The sequence below is a fragment of the Rattus rattus genome, chromosome 4 (genome assembly GCF_011064425.1).
Source record: "Rattus rattus isolate New Zealand chromosome 4, Rrattus_CSIRO_v1, whole genome shotgun sequence".
NCBI lineage: Eukaryota > Metazoa > Chordata > Mammalia > Rodentia > Muridae > Rattus > Rattus rattus.
The window spans coordinates 128273720-128296583 of NC_046157.1; the positions used below are offsets into that span (position 1 = coordinate 128273720).

Below are 22864 nucleotides of genomic sequence, written 5' to 3' on the forward strand. Positions count from 1 at the left end.
CATCGTGGTCAAGGAATCCTAGGGATTTAGCCACTGTCCTTAAGGGAACACCTCGTCCTTCTATGAGTGGGGAAACATGTTCATGAAGGTACACATGTGTATTAGTGTTTTGTAGCCAGTAGTCAGTCAACTTGGGGATTCATTCCTCAAACACTATCCACCTTACTAAAGCTGGCTGGCCAGCAGCCCCAGGGATTGGCCTGTCTCCATCTTCCAGCACTGGGATTAGAAACGCATGCTGCTGTGCATGCCCAGCTTCTACTCCCCGCTGGGGCTCTGCGGATTATAATTAAGATCCTATGATTGTACGGCCGACTCCCCAGTGATACCTCCAATCTTGCAGTAAATGCAATAATAAATTTATGGTGTGCTAAACAACATAATTACGCCCAAGAATAGACTGCTTCCTACCCTCAGACTCTATAAGTACTGACTCTCAGTTTTAATCAAACAGTATATTCATAGGCAAAGCATTTGGTTTGTGCCATTGTTATATACAAACATTTTTATACTTTCATTGCTTACTTAAAGACAGAACATTACATCCTTACTTTCTTTTCTTTTCTAACAACAGTTTGAAGGTAGAGATCAATTCCAGGTAAGAGGTGGGAGTCACATAATTATATCTTTGAAGTTCATTATGGAAGGTCGTTGATAAGTTGATAGTAGAAGTGTGGAAGCTTTTACACATGTCAATACAGCCTTCCCGGATTTCCTCTGACATCTCAATTTCTTCCAGGAACCGTGAAGCAACTGCTTCCAGTGCATCTTCTGGCCATGACTAAATTTAAAATGAATATTTTAGCAATTCATCAAGGTCAGTAACAGGATCCTGTTACTGCAGCGGCCCTTTGCAATATGTGGGCCTGGGACAGAGAGGAATAGTTTGGGGCATGCAGTAGGAAAGACATGCTCATCAAGAGCCTTCTTCCTGCCCTTGCCTGCTTAAGGTGGAATGACAGTGGCCTTAGGCAGGTAGCAACTCTCTCCAGTTTACTCTGGGATTAGAGACATTGTTACCAAGTGTTAACTGGACAAAGAAAGGGATCTAAATTCAATGTGTGTTTCCCTGTGTGTGTTATGTATTATTTCGTTTAATCCTCTTCTCGTTTTTATACTTTCCTGTTAAACAACAGAGTCACATAAATGACCACAACCTAGGTATCTCTTGGATAGCTCACAGACACCTCAATATCAACAAGCCTGTGCCACTATTCCTCCCTCCACATCAGAGCTGTATTCTTCCTCAACTCAGCAAACTTCACCATCAGTCACCAAGGTGTCTGAGTCAAAGCACAGGGATTATCTCCTCCTCTTCCCCAGACCTCTGTATACTCCATGAGAAAATTCCACAGGCATCTCGCCCCTAAGATCACTTCCACACTCTCCCTTCTTTCTACACCACTGCCATTCTCACACACATTTCTGTTATCTTTAGCCAATCTGCTCCAGTGTTAGCCTTGCCGCTTTCATTCTCCAGAAAGACACAAAATGTCTTCTCAAAATATAAACCACACTCTTAGTACACTTCCCAGTGCAACTCCAGAAGTCTTCCCATGTGATAAGATCACAACCAACACGCAAATTTTTATCTGATTTTGCCTTTCCTAACTTTCATGACGCCTCCCTCTGAGTTCTTTTGCTCCCATTATCCTAATCCCTTTTCTTCCACCCAGGCCCACTTTTACTAGTTCACATCTCTTCTAAGGTCTTGGGCCTTGTCAGTTTTGTTTTGCTTTGCTATGCTTTTTCCTTTTAAAGGTTGTCTGTAGAAAGCCTTGGCTCCCGTAAGTACCTTTTCATCTGTCATTGTTACCATATTACCCAGAAGGTACAAAGCAAGAAAGAAGGGAACAAAGGATGCTCATCTGAAACAAATTATGAAGCAATAGAGCTATAGAGCCTATGTAAATTTTCAGCATCATACATGACTGTGTCAGATTTCAGCTATAGCCCCTCATGTATTCTAAATGGGGAGGCTGCCCCGTGGTACCATGGGAAGCCTGGGAGCATCTGCGATCTCATACACTTCCTGCTTTTCTCTCATACACTTCCTGCTTTTCTCTCATACACTTCCTGCTTTTCTCTCATACACTTCCTGCTTTTCTCCCCCGTCTTTGCCATAGCTTCTCTGGTCTCAGCCTGTGCTGTCTGAAACAAAGCTATACTACAAAAGTCCCCACAGTGTTTTTCCTTTTGATTCTTGTTTTGTTTGGTAAATAGGGCAGAGGGTGGAATAAGCCAGAAGGTGGGGGTCTGTCTGAGTTCTACATGTCCTCCCATCATGCCCTCTTGGCTCTCTTCCCCATACAATGCTTCTGTGACCAGTCCTTCCCAGGCTCTTCTCGGCTAGGACTTCAAGTATGATGCTTCCTATCAGGATCCTGATAGAAGGGCAGATTAAGCCTAAAATTCTTTTCTGTAGTATATTGATATTAATGAATGATGCCCTATAACGATTTATGTTGTTATAACTGCATATGATACATTATGATAAAAATCAAAGATTTTGCTAGCCTACATTTTGAGGTGGAGTCTCTGAAATATTTTATGATGATGATGGAGATTCAACATTTCTACCTAAATTTTACATGGAAATACCTGAAACCAATCAATGGTACAGCAGTTAACAAGAGCAGGGAATTTCCGAAGACGAATCCGAAATGCATCTCCGATGGGACTCATGGCTAAGACCACGTGAAGCTGGTTGCGGCAGCGGTCAATAAACATGTTGAAAAGAGCTATGGGGCTCCCGTCTGTCTGTTTGGTTTTATCCCGTTGACGATCTAACTGACGCATCTTTTCACATATTTCTTGCTTCTCATCTAAAGCAAAGAGGTTTGGAACCTCCCCAGCATTTAGGAGATTGTTGACATCTTCTAGAAACGACTCTCTCTTGATCTGCGTGTCTGTGAACAGGAAGACCCCCTGCATGTCACCTTCCGCACATTTTCTTAAGATCACTTTTAGATCTTCATGCCACTCGTGGCTACCATAGCCCTTGGAGATTTCCACCTGGAAAAGTGAATAATCCGCCATGTGTGCAGCCAGTCTGGTGACTGACTGCCTTCCGCTCCCACCAACCCCCACCAGGAGGGCGTGGCTTCTCGGCTGCTTCAAGATTCGAGAAATTCTACTTATGTGTTCTATGGCAAAACGGAATAAGACGAGGTTCATGGGTTTCTTGCTCATGTTGTTATATTCATCTAGATGGCCTTCTACAATCACCCTGAGAGCATCCACATTTGGAATTTCTCTGTAGCCAAAATCTTCCCTTTTAGGATCATGGAAATCACAGAACATTAAACTTCTTAAATCATCTTCTTCTACAAAGCCATCCTTATCAAAATCCAAGTTTTTAAATAGGTCATGAAAATCTTCCTGCATGTAATTTCTCAGAATTTCTTGTATGTAGTTAACAAGCCAGCTTCTATCAGCATTATCCAGAAGGCGATCATAATATACTCGGAGGACCTGAATAGTTTTAAAAGTGGCATTAAGAATATTTTTTATGTTCACTTATTTATTTTGTGTAAATTAAAAATGTAAAATAGGTAGTACAAAATACCGTCATAAATATCTATAGGTTTTCTTAGACACATAGGTGAAGACTTAAGACTATCTCATAATAAAGTTTAAATATTAATTTTAACAATGTCTATTTGATACAATAGTTACCTTCAGTGATCAATACATGAAAAGTAATTCGTATGCAGCCATCTCTATGAATCATATCAATGACCAGCATGGTATGACAACCCTAAGGGTGCAGTAGTGGCACATACTTGGTGGTGACCAACAGCTTTCTAATTGGACTTACGAACACTTCAAGAGGGAAATTATGTCTGGTACTTGAAATTAGATCACCACCCAGTGCTTGTAAGGTCAGATCAGGGGCCCAGTAAGTAGACAAGTTGTTTCCCTTCAGTAAGTACTACTTCCTGCTGACTATTACTGCCCTGACATTATAGTTCATTGTGGACTGAATCACATAGCCCTGCGTTTGGAGACTGGGCCTTCAAGAGACAGTTACAGCTGAGTGATATCAAAATGGCCCCTAATCTGACAAAACAGGAGATGTATGTATGGGAAGAGGATGTTTAGCTAGCGTGCTCTATAGCTTTCCTGCCCTACCCTTTCTTCCTCTAACTCTGAGGACGAGCTTTTGAAAATTAGCATTCCAAGTGTTCAGTTTTATTATGGTGAGTTTCGTTGTAAATTTTTCTGATGTATGATGGATATTTCATACTTATCTAACATATGGTTTACAAACACTGTCTCTGTCCTATGTATTGTCTTTTTACTTTCTTAGTTTCCCTTGCAACGTGAGAACAATTTGTTGAAATTCATTCATCTCTTTCTGTCCTTGGGGTTGTTGTTTTGCTTTGTTTTTGTAAAATACCTATAGTTAACAAATAAACTAGGTAATATGCTTGCTAAAGTTTGGACACCATGGAGAAACCACAGGGAATGAGAGGAAACCAGTTTTCTTCAAAAGCCTTTTATGAAATGATACCAAGTCCTTTCCAGATATTGCTAGAAAGGAAAACAGGCTCCCACTGTATTCTTCCACATATATTAAGCCCTGAAGGAAGCTTTCTTACATGAGCAGGAATAAATCACAGATTGAGTTCAATACTTCACATTTTTTGAAATACCAAAGACAATGTGTCAAATGTTGTTCTTGGAATGGAGGATAAATCAGAGAAAGAAAGGAAAGAAAGAAACTTTCCTTGTGAAGTTGGCATGCTAAGGGAGATGGATGATAAACCTAAGAAGCCCTCCAACAAGCTAGGGATTGCCAAATCCTAGAGAAAGTGGGGAAGAGAACAATTGTTGGGTGGAAGTGGGCTGTTGGGCTGTAGTATTAAACAGCATGATCAGTGCTCACTGAGGCTAGATGTGACCAAAAGCAAAGAGGTGACTAGGTCCAGATGCTCAACATCAGGCAGAAAAGCTGTTCAGAAGCCCTGAGGGGAAAGGGCATAGGTACCCAAATCAGTCCCTGTGCACCACTGGATTAAAATTCTGAACACACACACACACACACACACACACACACACACACACACAAACAAACATTCATATATCTGAGAATATGAAATAGTCATTAAAATTACAAGTTATTTTGTTATGGACCTTGTTAATTATCCAAAGAACTATTAGCCATTGTTAAAGTTAAATTATCTGTTAGAATCTGCAGAGGGCTCAAAGGAGACTGTGTATGTCACACATGCACAACAGCAGATATAAACTACTCATTGGCTAGAAAGAAGCAACCGCATGTATAATCCCATGAGATAAAGCCTGTTATGCAATAACCATTTTCCCTGCTTCCTCCCTTTATGTACTCAGGCACCAGTATTTACTGAGTTCTTGTTACATGCCACGCACTAGGGAAAGTGTTTGACAAGCAAAGGCTGATGCAGTAACAGAGACAACAAGCAAACAAGCAAACAAAACTCAGAATGTTCCAGGTGATAGTATGTGTTATGAAGAATAAAAGTAATGGTTAATGACTCTGTGGGATTGGAGTGGCTCATATGATTGTACAATATACTGTGTAATAAAGGGATCTCTAAGTAATGAGCACAGGCATTCTATATAATGAGAAGAAAATACTACAGGCAGAAGAGTGATCAAGGGCAAAGCTCCTGAGAAGGAAAATTCTAAATGTTTCCTAGAATAAGATTGTCTCCCTAGAATAAGATCCTCCCTTGTTCTAAATCTTTCTGTAACAGCAGAATTTATGTGTTGAAATCTACCCTCCAAGATGGTGGTGGAGCTTTGGGGAGGTAATCAAGTTGTGGGCCAGAGTACTCATAAATAGATTAATGTTTTATAAAGAAACTGCCGAGTGCCTGATCTTGTGGATACAGGGGGAAAGCTGTGGCTACAAACAAGCAGACTTTCCTCAGACACCACACTGCCCCTCCCCAGACCTAGACAGTCTTGGCCTCTAGAACTGTTTGAGATAAAATGCCTGCTGTTGATAAGCCACTCCATCTAAATGTTCTTGGTTAAAGTATCCACCATCCCCAAGAAGGTATTAAATAGAACAGTAATATTAAGGTAATGATGAAAACTACAGCAGTTGGTTGGAAAGCAAGCCAATACATAATTCTCTTTAGAAGATGTGGTTTAATGGACAAAAGGACTCAAGGCCATTCTCAGGCCTCTAGGTGGGAGGAACACCATTAGACAGAAACAGTACAATAAATGTAAATGTTAAAATAATGAGGCCTCATGGAGAAGGAAGGGCTTCCCTTTAAAACCTGGAGAGCTGCTTCATGAAAAAGAGAGAGGAAAGACTGACTAGTAGAGAGATCCTCCTTGGAGAGCAGCCTTCAGAACACTTCCTTGAGCAAATCCCAGGAACAGATGGAGCATCGGACATTTACAAGCCTGAGGGACTGGAGGGAGCTTTCGCGTCCCATGATTTAGTGCGCCGCTGTGTGTGTGATAAAGAGTATAGAAGGGTTAGGTACCACACACTGAGAGCTTTCAAGTCAGCACGCGCTGCTTCTTAACTCTACCCCTCAGCTGGCTGCAGGGAGGCTGGTCTTCATGGTGTGGAATCTGGACTTTTAGAAGTGACCACTGTCTTTTAGAGACAGGCTGTGTTTGAACAGCAGGCATACTCTCCCAATGACCTTAACACTTCATCCTTGGCCCCCACCTCTAACTTCTAGGATATTTCTATGATTCATTTGCCCACTAAACATATAATCTCTGTCCCTATCCCCAGATGTGGGACATAGTCAGCCACTTAGCAGAGCTATAGTCAAGAATGACCAGGAGGTCATACTTTCCAGAGAACAATATTAGCCTTGCTGAGGCTACAACTTCCAAGTTCAGATGGCCACTAGGATTCAGATTTGTACTTATAAGGACTATCACAGACCACATGAAGCTCAAGAAGAAGGACGACCAAAGTGCGGATGCTTCAGTCCTCCTTAGAAGGGGAAACAAAAATATTCATAGGAGGAAATATGGAGACAAAGTTTGGAGCAGAGACCAAAGAAAGGCCATCCAGAGACTGCCCCACCCGGGGATCCAGCCCATTTACAAACAGTCACCAAACCCAGACAATATTGATGATGCCAAGAAGTGCATGCTGACAGGAGCTTGATATAGCTGTCTCCTGAGAGGCTCTGCCAGAGCCTGACAAATACAGAGGCAAATGCTTGCAGCCAACCATTAAACTGAGAATGGGGTCCCCAATGGAAGAGTTAGAGAAAGGATTGAAGGAGCAGAAGGGGTTTGCAACCCCATAAGAACAATACCAACCAACCAGAGCTCCCAGGGAGTAAACCACCATCCAAAGAGTACACATGGACAGATCCATGGCTCCAGATGCATACGTAGCAGAGGATGGCCTTTTGGGGCATCAATGAGAGGAGAAGCCCTTGATCCTGACAAGGCTCCATTCCCCAGTGTAGGGGAATGTCAGGGCGGGAGGTGGGAAGAGGTGGGTGGGGGAGCACCCTCATAGAGCAGGGGGACAGAGATGGGAAGGGGGTTTATGGATGGGAATCCAGAAAAGGAGATAACATTTGAAATATAAATTAAAAAAAACCAAGGTAAAAAAAGAAAGGAAGGAAGGAGGAAGGGGGGGGAGAGAGAGAGAGAGAGAGAGAGAGAGAGAGAGAGAGAGAGAGAGAGAGACTGGACTGACCCTCCCCCCAAACAAAGGCCAAAGTATTTCTCAGCTTGCCTCTAAACTCATGAAATCCTAAGGGTAAAAGAAACTAGACAGTCCCACCCAAACTGAATGTCCCTACCTTCTACTTCCTGGTGTCAGTGTCTCTCTCTGGCTTCTGACTTCCTCTTACTCTCTATGGTATGTTCTTCTGTTCATTCCCTGTCAACTGGTTATTTGCTTTGCCTCTTGACCTATAGTTGACTTTATTTCGCCTTGTTTGCAATAAACAGAAAGCTCTTGGATTATAAAGCTGTGTGCTGGGGCTGGGCCATACCAGGACTAGAAACATGTTTTTTTTTTTTTTTGCAGTAAATAACACAATTGGTTCACAGTGTGATCAAATACCCTGCAACATTTCTTTCCTATGTGATCCTACATCTATGACATCGACAATATCACATAGTGCTGAAAGTAGAAACTCGGGAAGCTCTGAACAACACCAACACTTATTTGTCCCTTATGACCCCCCAGAGATCTGCTTTGCATAGAAAGTTCCTAGTCAAGCTCTCCAGAAGAATACATTATATATCCAGAATTGAGAACTATTTGGCTAAATGGTGAAAGCTATAAATAAGAACATGCTAAAAAAAAAAAAAAAAAAAAGGAAACTGGTTTGTTGAGATCTTTTAACTTTTACTGACTGAAGCACATGGATTTAGTGTGGCAGCATATTCAGATTTCTAGGTTAGTAAAAATAAAAACAACTATATTATTCACATATGGAACATGGGGTTAGGGTTGGGTGTTTCCACCTTTCTGTGGTCTCTGTGACCATTTAAGATATCACACTATGATTTTCTATGTGTCACTTTTTGTGTTTTCTCCCTTCACTCCTTCTACCAAGTCTTTAGAAGAAAATGCACACAGACAGGAAGAAGAACATCCTTGCCTTATTCCCCAGAGAGCTTAGAGATATCTTTTGGGCTCTCAAATAGGGATCTTAACACTGGTTAGCTTTATAACTTTATTTTCTTTGGGTCATCTTCAAATAAATAACGTTAACTGATACAGTCATTGTTTATAAAACTACCTGTTTAACATTTCTTATCACAAACAAACGAAACCTGTTTAACCTAGGGAGGGTTACTGAAAGGAAAATTATACAGATTTAACGTTTAAAAATATGAAGTTAAAAGAGTAAGTTTCAAAAATCACAGACTCAGGACTAAACACTGTGAAGTAAGTCCAGGCAGCCCCGTCCTGCCGCTAGGACTAACAGACCATAAAGATAAAGAAAAGGAATGCAGGAACCAGCCCGAGTTATCAAGACTGACCCAAACCATCTGGCAGAAGGGCACCTCCCCCAGCTTACTCAGAGTCACACCTTAACCAGATGTCCTTCAAACCCTGATACGCCCCTATCTCCTAAAATTCTGTACGCTCCAGTCAATACGTACTCTCCTGCTGTGCTGTAATCTCACTGCCATGTTTAAATGAGCCAATCACCTATAGCCTCGCCAGATATTAGCCAATTGTGTGTAACTGCGCCAACCCCCCTAGCCTTCCCTATATAAACCCCTGACTTTTGAGCTTCGGGGTCGACACCTCTGTCTCCTGCGCAGGATACGTGTCGACCCGGAGATCCCCGTAATAGATCTCCATAATAAACCTCGCCTTTGCTTATTACATCCAAAATGGTCTCTCTGTGTCTGGGGTCCACGATTTCCCACGACTTTAGAAAGGGTCTCTCTTCGGGGATCTTTCATTACAATGCTTAAAGGAAATGGGATGAAATTAATTCATACTTCAAGATATTCTGTATACCAAAATGGAAGATTAGACATTAAATACTTTAAAATTTAAGATATTAAATACTTTAAAATGTACTTTGACAATGGCCTAATTAGTACCAAATACCTAATGGACTTCACAACATGCATCCCTAGGTATTCTCTTTGACTCAGCCACTGATATGGTAGTTCTTGCTTTTCTGTAACCACATTTGAATGATTTGGAATTTTACCTCATGAACCCACAGGCGTTTAATGGCCTCTTTGTTTTCTGCAGTCTCTGGTCTTGACAAACAAACACCTTGTATGACTCGGGAGAAATCACGAAGGTTGAACAGATAGTGAGACTTAGCTGGAGTAGGTAAGAGATTCTTCATGGCATCTTTGTACAGGGTCATTGTGCCATTTACAATTTGTGTTGTCAAATCTAGAAAATCATCTGGAAACTTATAACTTAGGGGAAAATGCAAGAAAAAGTTAGCAAACACAGAAACACTTCATGTGACTAATGTAACATTGTTGGTTGTGATTCAATCTATTTGGTTTATAAAATTATAAATTATAATACTCGATTTTTTTACTTATTTTCAAGATGCTTTCCATTTAGTATTTTGTGAGGTATCCAAAGGAACTCTAGGAATTCAGCAGGACCAACAGGCAGAGTAGATTTCAAGTGTGTACAAAAGCATAAGAACCAGACAAAGCCACTATGCCCAAACCAAGTGCTTCCTAACTCTTTGACTCTTTGATATTTCCAATTTTATATCAACAGGATCCATAAAAAGTAGTGAGAAGAATAAAAATTGCAAAGAAAAATAAGACTAAAAGAGGCAAAAATATGATTAGGGTAGAATAAAATATACAGAGAGATTATTCATTTGTAAAGATTGGCTACAATTAACTCTTGCTTAATGAGAAGCCAAGTGTCTGCTCTGTCATCACTGGGCTTAGCAAAACATAAGAATTTCCCAAGAATAGGCACCAGAGATCCAAGATGGCTGACAACCAGATAAGAATGGCTCCAGGATGCCCACTCATCTTCTAGGTTAAAGTTGAATCCCCTGAGCTGGGGAATAGGCTCAAGTCTCTGTTCTCAAATTTGGGCATGGAAACACCTCTGCAAGTTTGCACAAGAGGATATCCAAATCATAACATAAACTGCATACATCTTTTCAACCTTAATTGTACTCAGTTATGAAACCTCAAGGCAAGCACCTACACATGGACACACCACAGAACACAGTGCAGTGACCCGTTTGTGAGAGAGAGACATCAGCTGTTACCTTTCCCTGTCTAGGGATGCTTTCATAGGAACATGTAATAACTACTACTTATTTGATATGTTGCTACAAGACTTTATATTCGTTAATGAGAAAGAAAAAATAAGCACTCTTAAATTACCTACCAGGTCCTTAAATGCCAGGTCAGGATTCTGGAGAAGATTGTGAACATGGACTTGTCACTAAACTCATTGATGGTTATAATATTGAAATGTCTCATGTATCGAGGAGTTATTGGATTTCGGCCACCACCTAAAGATTAGAAAGTATAATTCTTAATAATATTGCTAGAATAATACTAAAGTATTTTCTTCCCTATTTGGCAGTTTAAAGTAACCTGGAAGATGATCAATTCATGGTATGCTATTTGTGGTACACCAAAAGATTTAAAAATAATTACCTGTTTGGGGAGGCACACTCTCACAACTTATTTCCACCCAAACTTAAGATGAGGCTTTTCTAATCACATTACTTGAGTAAATTCCATTTGGTTATTCTAACTCCTCCCCCACATCTTGTAAGACTAGTCTATAAGTACTTACATCCATAGGATAATGAGCACATTTTCAAACACATGAGTTCTGCAAGTGACAGCATTTAGCATGCCACTTCACAGAACTGAATCAGACTTAAAGTATATTTAAAACTGTATCATATTTACTACACTCCAAGCTCTCAGCTCAACAATAGACAGATAAGTCATTTTAAAAAGGGATTTTCTCATATATTCTTAGTAAAATAATTTTAAAAGTATATAATAATTTTAGCATATAGTGTACATAAACATAATCTCTGAAGCAGTATATTCAGAGTTCTTTTCTTGGTCAAATGTTAGATTGAAGGCAGAAAAAAAAATAGTAAGAGGTCTCTGGTTAGCAGACTTCAGCCATCTTTGGTATGCCAGGATTAGCTCAGTTATCAAACTCTTCTTTGAAAAGGAAAGGAAATGGAAGAGTCCGTTTCTCTGAATTCTCACTAGTTTAATTACTCTTAGCAAATTTTAAATGCAGGAACTAGCAAGAAGGGCTGTGCACTGGTGCGGAATGATGGTTATCTGGGATGTATTCTCTATTCTCCAGTCATCTCTGTAGTGATTTTCTCTCTTAGTAGTCAGAAACTCAGAATATATGCATACCTGGAGGGCCCATAGCACACATGATCTGGATGTCCACCAGTTTAATCATAGAGCAATCTTTGAGGTCGTACCAATTCCAATGATCTAACCACTGTCTAAGTAACTCAATGGGTGGCTGAGCCCCATAGACCTCTCGAGCAGGCATATTCACGTCGTCTACAAAGACAATCTAAGAAGGAAAAGAGATTATCGAATATTAGCACCTAAGCCTCTTATGGTGACACATGCGTACAATCCCTGCACTTGCGAGGTAGAGGCAGGAGATCTCTGAGTCTAATGCTAGCCTTGGTCTATATAGTGAGTTCCAGGCTACCTTGGGCTACATTAGTGAGGCACTGTCTCCAAAAGAAAAACATGAAATAAAAGGACAAATAGAAAATAGTAGGGTTGACATAGAACCCTACTATACAAATGATGTTGACAAAATGTTCGCCTATATTCTTACAGCCAAAGGATATAACCTGAGAGGTGATTGTTTCTTTACTATCTTTAGGTTCCTACAGAAATAAGGAGCCCTCCTCATTGCTAATATTTATAGGTTGGTGGTTCAAGGTCATCTGTGGCTCACTGTAGTTTTTCCCTTGTGAAACACTCTAAATTATTAACTCACAAAGAAAGGTGTGACTGTTAGGTGAGTAGAGCCTTTGAGTGATGACGGCTTAGTTGAGAAGGGAGTTCCTTGCAGAGAAGCATAAATAAGTCATTTTGTAGAGAGAGTTCTTAAAGCATTAAACATGCTAAGAGTGTTAGTACAGGAATTGAAGTCTAATTTTTCATTTGAATATTTTGTTTTCAATTTAAAAGGCAGAAGCTAAAAATAACACCAAGATGTTCATTGTCATACAAATATGACCAGTTATAGGATCTTTTTAAAATAAATGTGACCTGTTTTAAGAAATTTCTTTTCTTTTCTTTTGTGTTTTTCTTTTTTCTTTATTGACGCAAGGATTTATGTATCCAAGGCTGGCCTTGAGCTCATTATGTATCCAGGAACAACCTTGAATTTCTGACAACCCTGCCTCCATCTCTTGACAACTGGCCTCACAGGCTTTTGCCACTATCTGGTAATCGACCCCAGGGCTCTGTACGTGCTAGTTAAGAACTTTACTTGTTATGTTATATTCCCAGCCTAGGAAAATTTAAAAATTTTTTTCATTTAAAAGAAAAGGGCCAATGAGATACAAAGACATCTCAGAGGGTAAGTATGCCCACTGTCAGGATTAATGTCCTGGGTTTGATTTCCAGACTGCATGGTTGAGGGAGAGAATCATTTCCAAACGTTGTCTTTTTATCCCAACACATGCACTGTCACATACACACGCACACACACACATACCAGGTCATTTAAAACAAAACCAAAAAATAAACCAAAGGTGCCAGTCTTTAGCTTACTAGGTTTCCTTGTTCTGACTGTGGCAATGGGGACATGACTGGCCCAGAATTATACTAGAGGTAGAACAAACAGTAGGGAAAAGCCCTTACCATTCTCTTGCCTAAAGGAGGGCCAAAAACTCCTTTTCTTCTTTTGTCCAGTTTTGACATGATGATATTCTGAGTTTGGGCTGCTGTAGTTTGGGCTGAGAAGTTAACTATAAGAGGTTTGTAGATGTCCTTATTCAGTTGACTTAAAAGAAAATTCTACACAACAGGGAATAATAGAGTAAGGCATTGTTGAAACATGTTTTGTCATTTCAGAATAAACATGAAGCATCACTGTTGACAAACTTGAGTTCAATCTGACATATTGCAGAACAATGCAAAGAAGGAATGAATATGAACAACAGTTACCATGGCAACAGCGTGTCTCTACCTGCCCAGGTACTTTGCATGTATCTGCTCTGATTTTTCACAACACATTTAATAGCACCTATTACTCAACAGGAACCAGCAAAGATTGAGAGGTTAGGAAATTTACCTCCAGTCTTAGAGGAGGACAAGAATTCAGTCTGCTTGTCTCTGTATAGACACAGGTCTTTTAATGCTCATTAACGCCTATGCTCTTTAATGCCAGTCATCTTTCTGTCAGCTAAACTTAAGTAACAACACTGTATTTCAACAGAGTTTACTGGAAGGCAAGTGTGTGTTAGTGTGGCTCTTCATCAATGTGTGTGACAGGGACAGATAAGAGCTAGATATAATTTCATGAAAGGTAATGATTTTAATGCCAGTACAATCTGCGGCCTGGGTTGAATTCCCGAGTTTGGTTTTTAATACTAGTGCAACCTATTGCTTAGGTATGAATGGCAAAAAGTTGTGTTTTCCTCAGATTCTGCCTCAGTGAATGAATGATTCTAAGACAACTATCATACGCCCAAATACCTTTCACAATGGCTAAAGGATTTGACTTAAATTAAGATAACTGCAGAACCAGAAACAAACATTGTCAGAAACTGGAGGAATGTGAAATAATGGAACCTGGGATGGAAGGCAGTCTGGCAATAGTGCCTTTCTTCCCCTCCTCTAGCTGAGATTTGGGCCATGTCTGTCATGACAGCTGGCACCCCACTACTCACAGCTGGGATAGTTTGCGATTCACTGTGGGAAGTCCATGTTCCTACTACAAAGTAGCCATCAGTTGTAAAATAATTCAGGAAAGGAACCACCAAGTCTAGTTACGAAAACGGTTTCCAAGAGACAGAATCCTCACCCTAAATAAGTTATTCTTATATCAAAATGAGTGGGGCTGCGATTCAGTACCATCAAACAACATTATCACCTAACATATGCAGCCCACCAGATACAAAACTGTTGTTTTCTTTTTTTTTTTAAAGATAGATGCATCTTTAAAGTGTTTTCTAAAAATAAAAGACAATTGCAAATTCCTTGCAATGTAAACAACAAAATATTTGCATATATTTTTAAATTAAGCCAATGTTAAACAGGGTCATTCTTAGGATGAGTCGCTTAACCAAATACATTTACATTTCTATAATTAATTTCTATACATATCTATAATTTTTATAGTACTCACAATGATATAAACACTCTTCCCAGTGCCTGTTGGTCCTACAAATATCGAAGGCTTTTGATGAGTGGTCAGTAAACTCATTAGAGCAGAGTAACGGACCGTGTCTAGAGTTGGCACAATGATCTCATTAAACTGTACATCTTTGGGAATTGGGGGAGTATCTGCCAATTTCTTTATCCATTGATCCCATCTTCCTAAGCCCTGTTTACAGTAAATAACCAATCAGTCAAAGTTGGAAAGTACTTTCAAAGGCTCTGTACTTCTGTGCAATTGTAGAAGACAGCAAGACCAATAAAATTCTGATTTATTCTTATTACACATTTGTTTTGTTCTTTAGTACAATTATCCTCTCGGTCTGAAAGTTGAATTTTCTATGAAAATGGAGGAGACACTTGGCATTCACGTGACAAAAACTGCACTGGTAGTTCTTGGATATCTCAGATGTTCTGAAACCACAGCTATGACAGCTCCGTGATCAACATTGGATTCTTTAATCACATTGATAAAATTTCATGAATCAATGGTTAAAGAGTAAAGAACTGTATTTAATACGTTGCAAAAACAAGCAATAATTCCCTAGAAGTTAACTGTATAGCACTTGTCTTTAATGGTTATACCAGGCAAAATTCATTTTATGAAAATTTAATATAATTTAAAATCATTAACATATAGGTAAGTAATATATATAACTAATATAACAATGTATTAATTATATCCATAATGAATTATAATATAGCAAGATTTCCAATTTGTTATTATCATGAAAATATTATGCTACCTATTTGCACCCAATTAGTTTGTAAATTATATAATTTAATTTTTTTATAATAAAGTTTCAAAATCATTCCTCTCTAGAAAAATAATATTGCTTTATCTGTCCTTAATACAAACTTAGAGATAGAATCCTAGAGATCAAAACACATCAGATGCAGATTCATCTTTCCTTGGCATTGCCAGATACTCACAACTAGGCCTCACTGGTAGCTATCCTAGACAACAGATGTCTCCTCCACTTGACCTTTGCACCACATCCCCTGAGCCTGGACCATGGTATGATGCTCTTCTGAAAAAGCATATGGGTGCCCCGAGTCCATCTGTATTTTATTCATGTTTGTGTATTCTGGCAACTAGCTACACATTTGGTGAAGACACTAAGTTTAGTGAGGGTGCTGAATTCATATTCAGTCCAAAAATTATTCTTCAGATTTTTCTATAACTGGTGAGAAAAAAGTTCCTTTTCATGGTCTTAATAATCTATTCAAACATGTATCTTTGACCTCACATAGGAAAGGAAGGATTAAAAATCCATAACCTGGAGTGTAACAGTCATTTAGAGGCTGTGATCTTAGAGAAACTACTTAGGAGCTCTGAGTCCCAGGTCCCTCCATAGGGGACATCTCACTCTATCTTTCCTCTCTCTGAAAATTACAGGTTTATGAATAATTTGAAATAAAATTAGCAAATATGTGTTGGGCATGATGAAAAACAAGAATTCCTTGTCAGATGAAATTGGCAGTACAGTTCTAGAGCTGTAAAAATTAGAAAGTCCCAAAAACTTATTTTAAGGAAATTATCCAATGCACATACCATAACTAGTCTTCTAAGAACTGTCACCAAAGCAGTGTTTATAAAAGAGAAAAATCTGAAGATCTGAAAAACATCCTGGTAGATTTAGGAAAGCCCTGGGAAATAATACTATTGAAGAAACACTGGTGATATGGAAAGTTTTCTCTTTATTAAGTAGGAAAAAATCCAATAGAAACTGATCCCAATTCTACTAAGTTTAAATATGCTTAACTTACTTGTTGTTCCTGATGCCTGTCCTAAGCACAGTGTTTGTGGAAGTTACAGTTAATCAGAAACTGTGCACAGGAAATGCATTTACTTCTACAGGACTCTGTGCTTGTAATGTACACACAAATGAATCTCCAAGAGATGGCCTTCAAAAGCACGTGCTCAGTGCTGGGCAAGTATCACAGTGTGGAATTGTTTTTAATAGGTACAATTGGTCCATTCGTTATTAGAACTGTTTATCTCTAAGGAAAACTACATTTAAGAAAATTATCCCATCCAAAACTATGCAGGAATAGAGTAACTTCTTTATGACTAAAACTCAGGGTGTCTGGCTGCAAAGCTGACGTGCTTTCCTCTACTTCCCACCGTCTGCTCACATGAGCCGTGAGAAACAAATGACCCCAGGGCCACTACATGCTCTGTCTCAGCAGAGACTACCAGGCAGGCAGTTCCACATCCTGCTTCAGAACTCACCTCTGGGATAAACTGATAATCATATATTGTTCCCTTTTCAGGAAATGGCACTGTTAATGACTTTGAGGACGTTTGCTCAGTACCACTCAGTAATTTAAACTTATTTCGAGTTAGGTCTGACATTGGACCTTCCATCAGCTCCCGGAGGATCTTATTGTATTTTATACGATCATCAGCTGTACAAGATGCACCGACAGACCAGATCAATGAAAACAGAAAAATGCCCTGTGTAAGAGAGATCAGAAGATAGGGTGGAATTAAAAGAGAGGCTTCAGTCTATCCTGATGGTTTAAGTCATCAGCCAGATTGGTATCTCGGAGAGGAAGTAGATGAGCCTATGTTGTAATAACAGGTCATCTAAGGATTCTCTAAGAATTACCCCCCCCCGCGCAAATTATGTCTCATAAATCTTTAAAGTGATGCAATGCAGCATAAATCTAAGCCAAGGCAAATCTTACAAGCATGATTCTAATAACTCGTGTGTTCCAAACACACGCTGAAGCTTGTTCTCTGAAAGAACACTGAAGTAACTTTGGGGGTGGAAAGTTGGACACATTTTCATTTCAATTTTGATGCAGGTGTCCTAGATTTAAATAAAACAAATGTCTACTGTTTCATTTGAAATGCTATCTCAGCGTTAATTATATGAACTACACTTACCATTCCAAAAGCACCCTCCTCCTACCAAAGCTAATGCTGGGAAGACTAGACCCACCAATTAATTGGCTGACCAAAGTCTGCCTTCTTTAAAATCAAGTCTTTTTAAATGATGAACAATCATAACTATGCTAAGAAAGGCTTTTGCTTTGAATCCTGTTTGTGTAACATCTAGATTATGTGAAAACTTTCTCTCTCGAAATACTTGTCCCCAAGTGAAATGTTAAGTCACTTTTTTCATAAAATATGAGTTGTAAGAATTACACATTGACCGAATTATGCTATGAGCACCATTTTAGTCTTTTTATCTAAAACTTCTATCAAGGTCTTTTGATAACCTGCAGTAATGCTCTTTAAAATTTATATCATTTTTAAATTACACGTAAATATGTGTGCCTGTGTGGGATATGTGCGCATGAGCACAGGTGTTGACAGATGTCCCTGCAAGTAGCTTCTTTGTGTCACCCGAAATGAGTGCTAGGAGCTGAACTCTGGTCCCATGCCAGAGCAGCAAGCTCTCTTAACCATCTCTCTAGCCCTATGTTACTATTTTTCAAATGTTAGCTTATGATACGGGTTAGTGGTAAATCACTAGCCTAGATGCCTGAGGTCCTGAAGTCAGTCTCCAATACTGAAAAATGAATAAATAACCATAGATATTCTTTATTTATGGATTTATTTATGGATTGTCTATTTTCCTATTTTCTTCAATCTCAAATGTACTTATACACTTTCATACACCTATCCTCCCAAAGCATAAACTTGTTCTTGTACAAAAAGGACAAATGTCAAAGGAGAAAATAATAAATCATGGTTTGGGGAAAAACTTTGTGACAGAGACTACTTTTGAGGCTGGTCGGGGCCTGGTTTCTGTGGCAGATCCTCACTGATCTGCACTGTCATCTGCTCAAAACCTTACTTCCCAGCATCTCTACCAGCACAGTTTTCCTAAGAACACTCTACATTTGGGGCTTAGCCTCTTCCTCCCTCTTAGGCTTCCACGACTTCCCTTTGTTGGACCCTGTTCATTAAGGTCCATTGTCCAGATAGCTCTCTGAGCTGGGCAAAAATGGGGAACTCCCTTTACCAGCAGGGCTTCCCTTCTCTGACCCTGTCTGGGCAGCCTGAACTCCCACTCTCTCTACTTGTTCAACTTCCTCTTTTCCCCTTTTTCTTTTCCTGATAAGAACCCAATTAGCAAGTACTTGGGATTTCCTGGAAAGACTTCCATGCAAAGAAGGCATTCACGGAGCTTTAAACTCCAGCCAATGATTTTCACTTACTCTGAAAACTGCTTCCCACTCTCCAAAGTCCACATATATATACCCTGGCTCACCCAGAATAAAGTGTGTGCATACAAGTACACCCCAAATAAAGAGTATGCATACAAGCTAAGGTCTTCTCAGAGAGCTGTTTCATTGAAGATCATCAGAGAAGGCCTTTGTCTCAAACAGCTGAATACTAAGATCCTTAGAGAAGGCCTTCTCTCTCTCCTCCCCATCCCCACCCTGAAGCACTGAACTCCTAGCTGGATCAGATCCTGTAGAACTCCACCCATTGAAGACTGCTCTTCATCCTTCTTGCCCGGTGTGCAGAAGCATCCGGACACCCTGAGAGGGAGGAAACAGAGGACTCTGAACCACAGCTGGACCTTCAAAATGCATACGTAATCTCTGAGTCCAATTTCAGGAGCAAAGTGGGTTTCATTGATTGGGAGGCCTTGGTGAAAGCGGAAGACCATTGTTTTTCTACAGCGAGAACCAGAAAACAATGAACTGCCTTACCTCCAACAAAGAGAAATTTTCCCGGTCATTTCTTTCTTTTTGTTTGTTTTCATCGGCAAAGTCATCCATAAAGCAGTCTATGAGATTCATTAAGGAGCGGACCAAGTTTGTATCTGAAGTAGGAGAGAGCTCCTGGAAAACCAGAAGGAGGAGTCTGTCAAATAAATGAAACCAGGCAGCCGTGTACCTGCAGCTCCTGTTTATGGAGCCTGTCTAATCCTATCAGGCACAGAATCTACGAAAAGATACTCTTATGATTCTCATTTATGAAGGGAAACTGAGGTCGGCATTCTTGTCTTCTCTACAGTGACTACCACACATCAGTGACACGCACTTTTTAAATAATATGCGTGAGTGACCTGCATGGACAGTGGTACCCATGTGGAGGTCTTTCAGGGGCTGAGTCTTTTTTCCACCTTGTTGAAGCAGGGGAACTTCTTTCTGCCTCTATGTCCCGACTAGCTGGCCTGTGAGCTTCTGAGTGATCGTCTTGCCTCTTCTTCCTATCTTGCCGTTGACAGTTCAGAGGCACCTGTCACATCTGGCTTTTTGTGAGTTCTGAGAATAAATGTCCGGTTTGTCTGGCAGATGCTCTTACCCACTAAGCCATCTCAGTAGCTAGTGGTATGAACCTTTTATAAAACCTCTCCAGTTAAAAGGAATGCATTTATCTTAATCAAAGGCATAGACCCTATCCTTTCTTAATTTTAGAAATCAAACTATGAAAGAAGTCAGAAATGACAATTTCCCTGTATATAATTCTTAAAAAATAAAACCCACTAAACATTTGTTTACAACCCACATCTATAGGTACAGTAAACTCAACTCCAGGACAGCTTTCCGAGTTCAGTCATTGTCAGTAGAACCATGTGCTATTCAGTTTATGTTTTTGGCAACTCACTAAACTACATAAAGTAAGGCAGGAAGCACACACGTCTCCGAGAACACTGTCATCACTGTGCACCCACCATCTCTTTCTGGCAGCTCCAGTCCAGCCTTCATGGGTGCATTCCTCTGTGGTTACCAGATGAAAACACACCAAGGGAGGTCACCTCTGAGGACCAGAACTGTCAGGCTTCCTAGTCAGCAATCCTGTCCTCTTAAAGGTGGCCCCAGGACTGCACTTCTGGCTAACCTGGGACTGACGCTGATGGGATGCTCTAAATCAAATGGTTTCTTTTAGCCAGATGCCTATCATTATTTTTATAATGGCTATTCATAACTTCTATGAGAGAACAGAAGTCAGAGTATGTTAGAAAGTGTACATAAAAAAGTTAGCCAAGGTACATGTTCATGACGTAGAAAGTTCATTTCTTTGTAGGACTTAAGTTCTCTGACAGTGGTAGGGAAAAAGAAACCCAAATTCTATATCTTGTTTCCTTCTGACTCCCAGAGCATGTATTTTTAGATGGTTTGGAACATGGCTGCTTCCTGTTTGTAGCACACTTAGGTGCCAGTCAAGCTTCGGACAGAACAGGGATACCCGTTTTCTCATCAGTATCTTGCACGTTCCTCAGCCACTGTCCCAGACACACTGGTCTCTGTCCTCACATGTGTTTGCCTGAAAGCCCCTATTTTCCTTCTTATCTTTCTACCAAGAATTGGCTTTAGAAAATTTGGGGAAATAACACACAAACATAAACACATACATACACATGAAAATATAATATACAACGTAGGTAGCTGTCAGGCTGCCACCTCTGCTTGGCCATGCACAAACTCAGCTGGCCCTCCTTCTCCCTAAACCTGCCTGCCCTGAAAAAAGCTTCTCCATGCACATGGAGAATACTCCAGGCTAACACGGCAATATATCTCCAAGACTCTAGCAACGCACCCAAGAGTGCCCTCCTTAGGAGGCCCTTAGGAGCTAAGTTTTGGATCCCGTATGGACACAATCCGAGGTGTTAGCCAGCACATCATCTCCTCCCCTAAGCTTTAGATACACGCATCTCCTAGGACCGTGTTCTAGCCTTGCTTTAGTCTGGATGTGTGACTTCACTGACCTCTACCTGGGAGATCAGAAGTTCCACCAGAGAACTGCTTCCTAACAAACCTACCTTTACCTACTTTTAATCTGGTCTAATCTGGCCTAGATCTGTGTCACCCAGGAAGAGAAAAAACCCAGTCAATAACATCTAGATGTTGCAATGCACAAGGCCAGGCCGGCTCTCCAGATTTCTTCATTTTTAAGAAAGAACAGTTGCACCGTTAACACTCTCCATTTCTAAGATGCTACACTTCGACTGTTTTTGGACAATAACTGTTATGAAGTCAAGCCTTTTTGTTTTGTTCTCAGCTGAGGTTTTAGCAGGGAGTGCTGGCATATGCCTGCAATCGTAGCATCTGGTAGGCAGAGGCAGCCAGACTGTAGGAACAGGTCAGCCTGGGCTCTAGGCCTGAGAAGATTTGGACCAAAGAAAAGAAAGAAAACTGAATAAAAAGGAAGAAATTTCCAGCCAAACCTGCCAAAAAAGTATGTTATCCATTATCTGGAAAAAAACGTGTTCAGATTAATACATTTACTTCAAGTTTTCCTTCTTTTTAAATCTTAAAATTCTGGTTCATCTTACCTTTGTATGCCTTCTAATGAACTCAACAGAAAGAGGCACCATTCTATCAAACAAGCCTTCTATAAACTCCTTCTGAATGATACTGACTGACTGTGGTAAAGTGTTTATCCAGGACACCATCAGTGGTCTCCAGCCCAGCATCTGAGGCTCCATGTAGATCATGCCACACCGAGAAACCTGGAAGGACACATTGCACAGCATCCAAGTAATGCTCAAATGGTTGCTCTACTCTACAGGCTCGGTCTGCTCTCATGACAGGAAGGGGCAGTCATCACTTGAGCTGGATTTAAGGATATTTTCCAGAAATGACGTATGATTGTGAATGGGTAGATACCTTCTGACAGATGGCAGTTGGAGGTCACATGATGTATACCCATTCCCAGGCACCTAGTCACGGCTACTTTTATGCTCTATGTATCTCAAGAACAAAGATCACCAAGTCCTTTGCTAACCTCACCACTGCAGCACCTGACACAGTGGACTGATTACAGCAAGCAGCTCTAAGAAGCCTCTGTTGACCATCAGATTTCCCATAAGGATAGAAAATCCACTTCAGTTAATCATTGGGACAGAATCAGGTGGGGTTAAGGATCTCCTGTGCACAAGACTTCTGGGCATTACGATGAGTTGGGACATCTGTTTCTTACAAGCCTATAGGGACAAAGACTTAATTTTATATAATTCCATGATTGTAGCTTGTGTGTGTGTGATTTTGTAAAATGATCCAAGATAAAAGAGAAAAATAAGTTACTAAATCTGCCATGGTG

At 40.2% G+C, this 22864-nt stretch overlaps 1 protein-coding gene across 1 annotated transcript in view; it reads right to left on the bottom strand.

Annotated features, from left to right (window-relative positions):
- Dnah7 (dynein axonemal heavy chain 7) overlaps positions 1–22864 on the bottom strand; it is a 275064-nt gene that overhangs the window by 112744 nt on the left and 139456 nt on the right. The window contains exons 32-41 of the mRNA XM_032901100.1: positions 22098–22274; positions 19528–19659; positions 17087–17311; positions 14822–15019; positions 13333–13488; positions 11851–12019; positions 10841–10967; positions 9669–9888; positions 2602–3474; positions 552–781 (exon numbers count right to left, since the gene is read on the bottom strand). Coding sequence (XP_032756991.1) covers positions 552–781; positions 2602–3474; positions 9669–9888; positions 10841–10967; positions 11851–12019; positions 13333–13488; positions 14822–15019; positions 17087–17311; positions 19528–19659; positions 22098–22274 — 2507 coding nt within the window. The remainder of the gene's footprint in view (positions 1–551; positions 782–2601; positions 3475–9668; positions 9889–10840; positions 10968–11850; positions 12020–13332; positions 13489–14821; positions 15020–17086; positions 17312–19527; positions 19660–22097; positions 22275–22864) is intronic.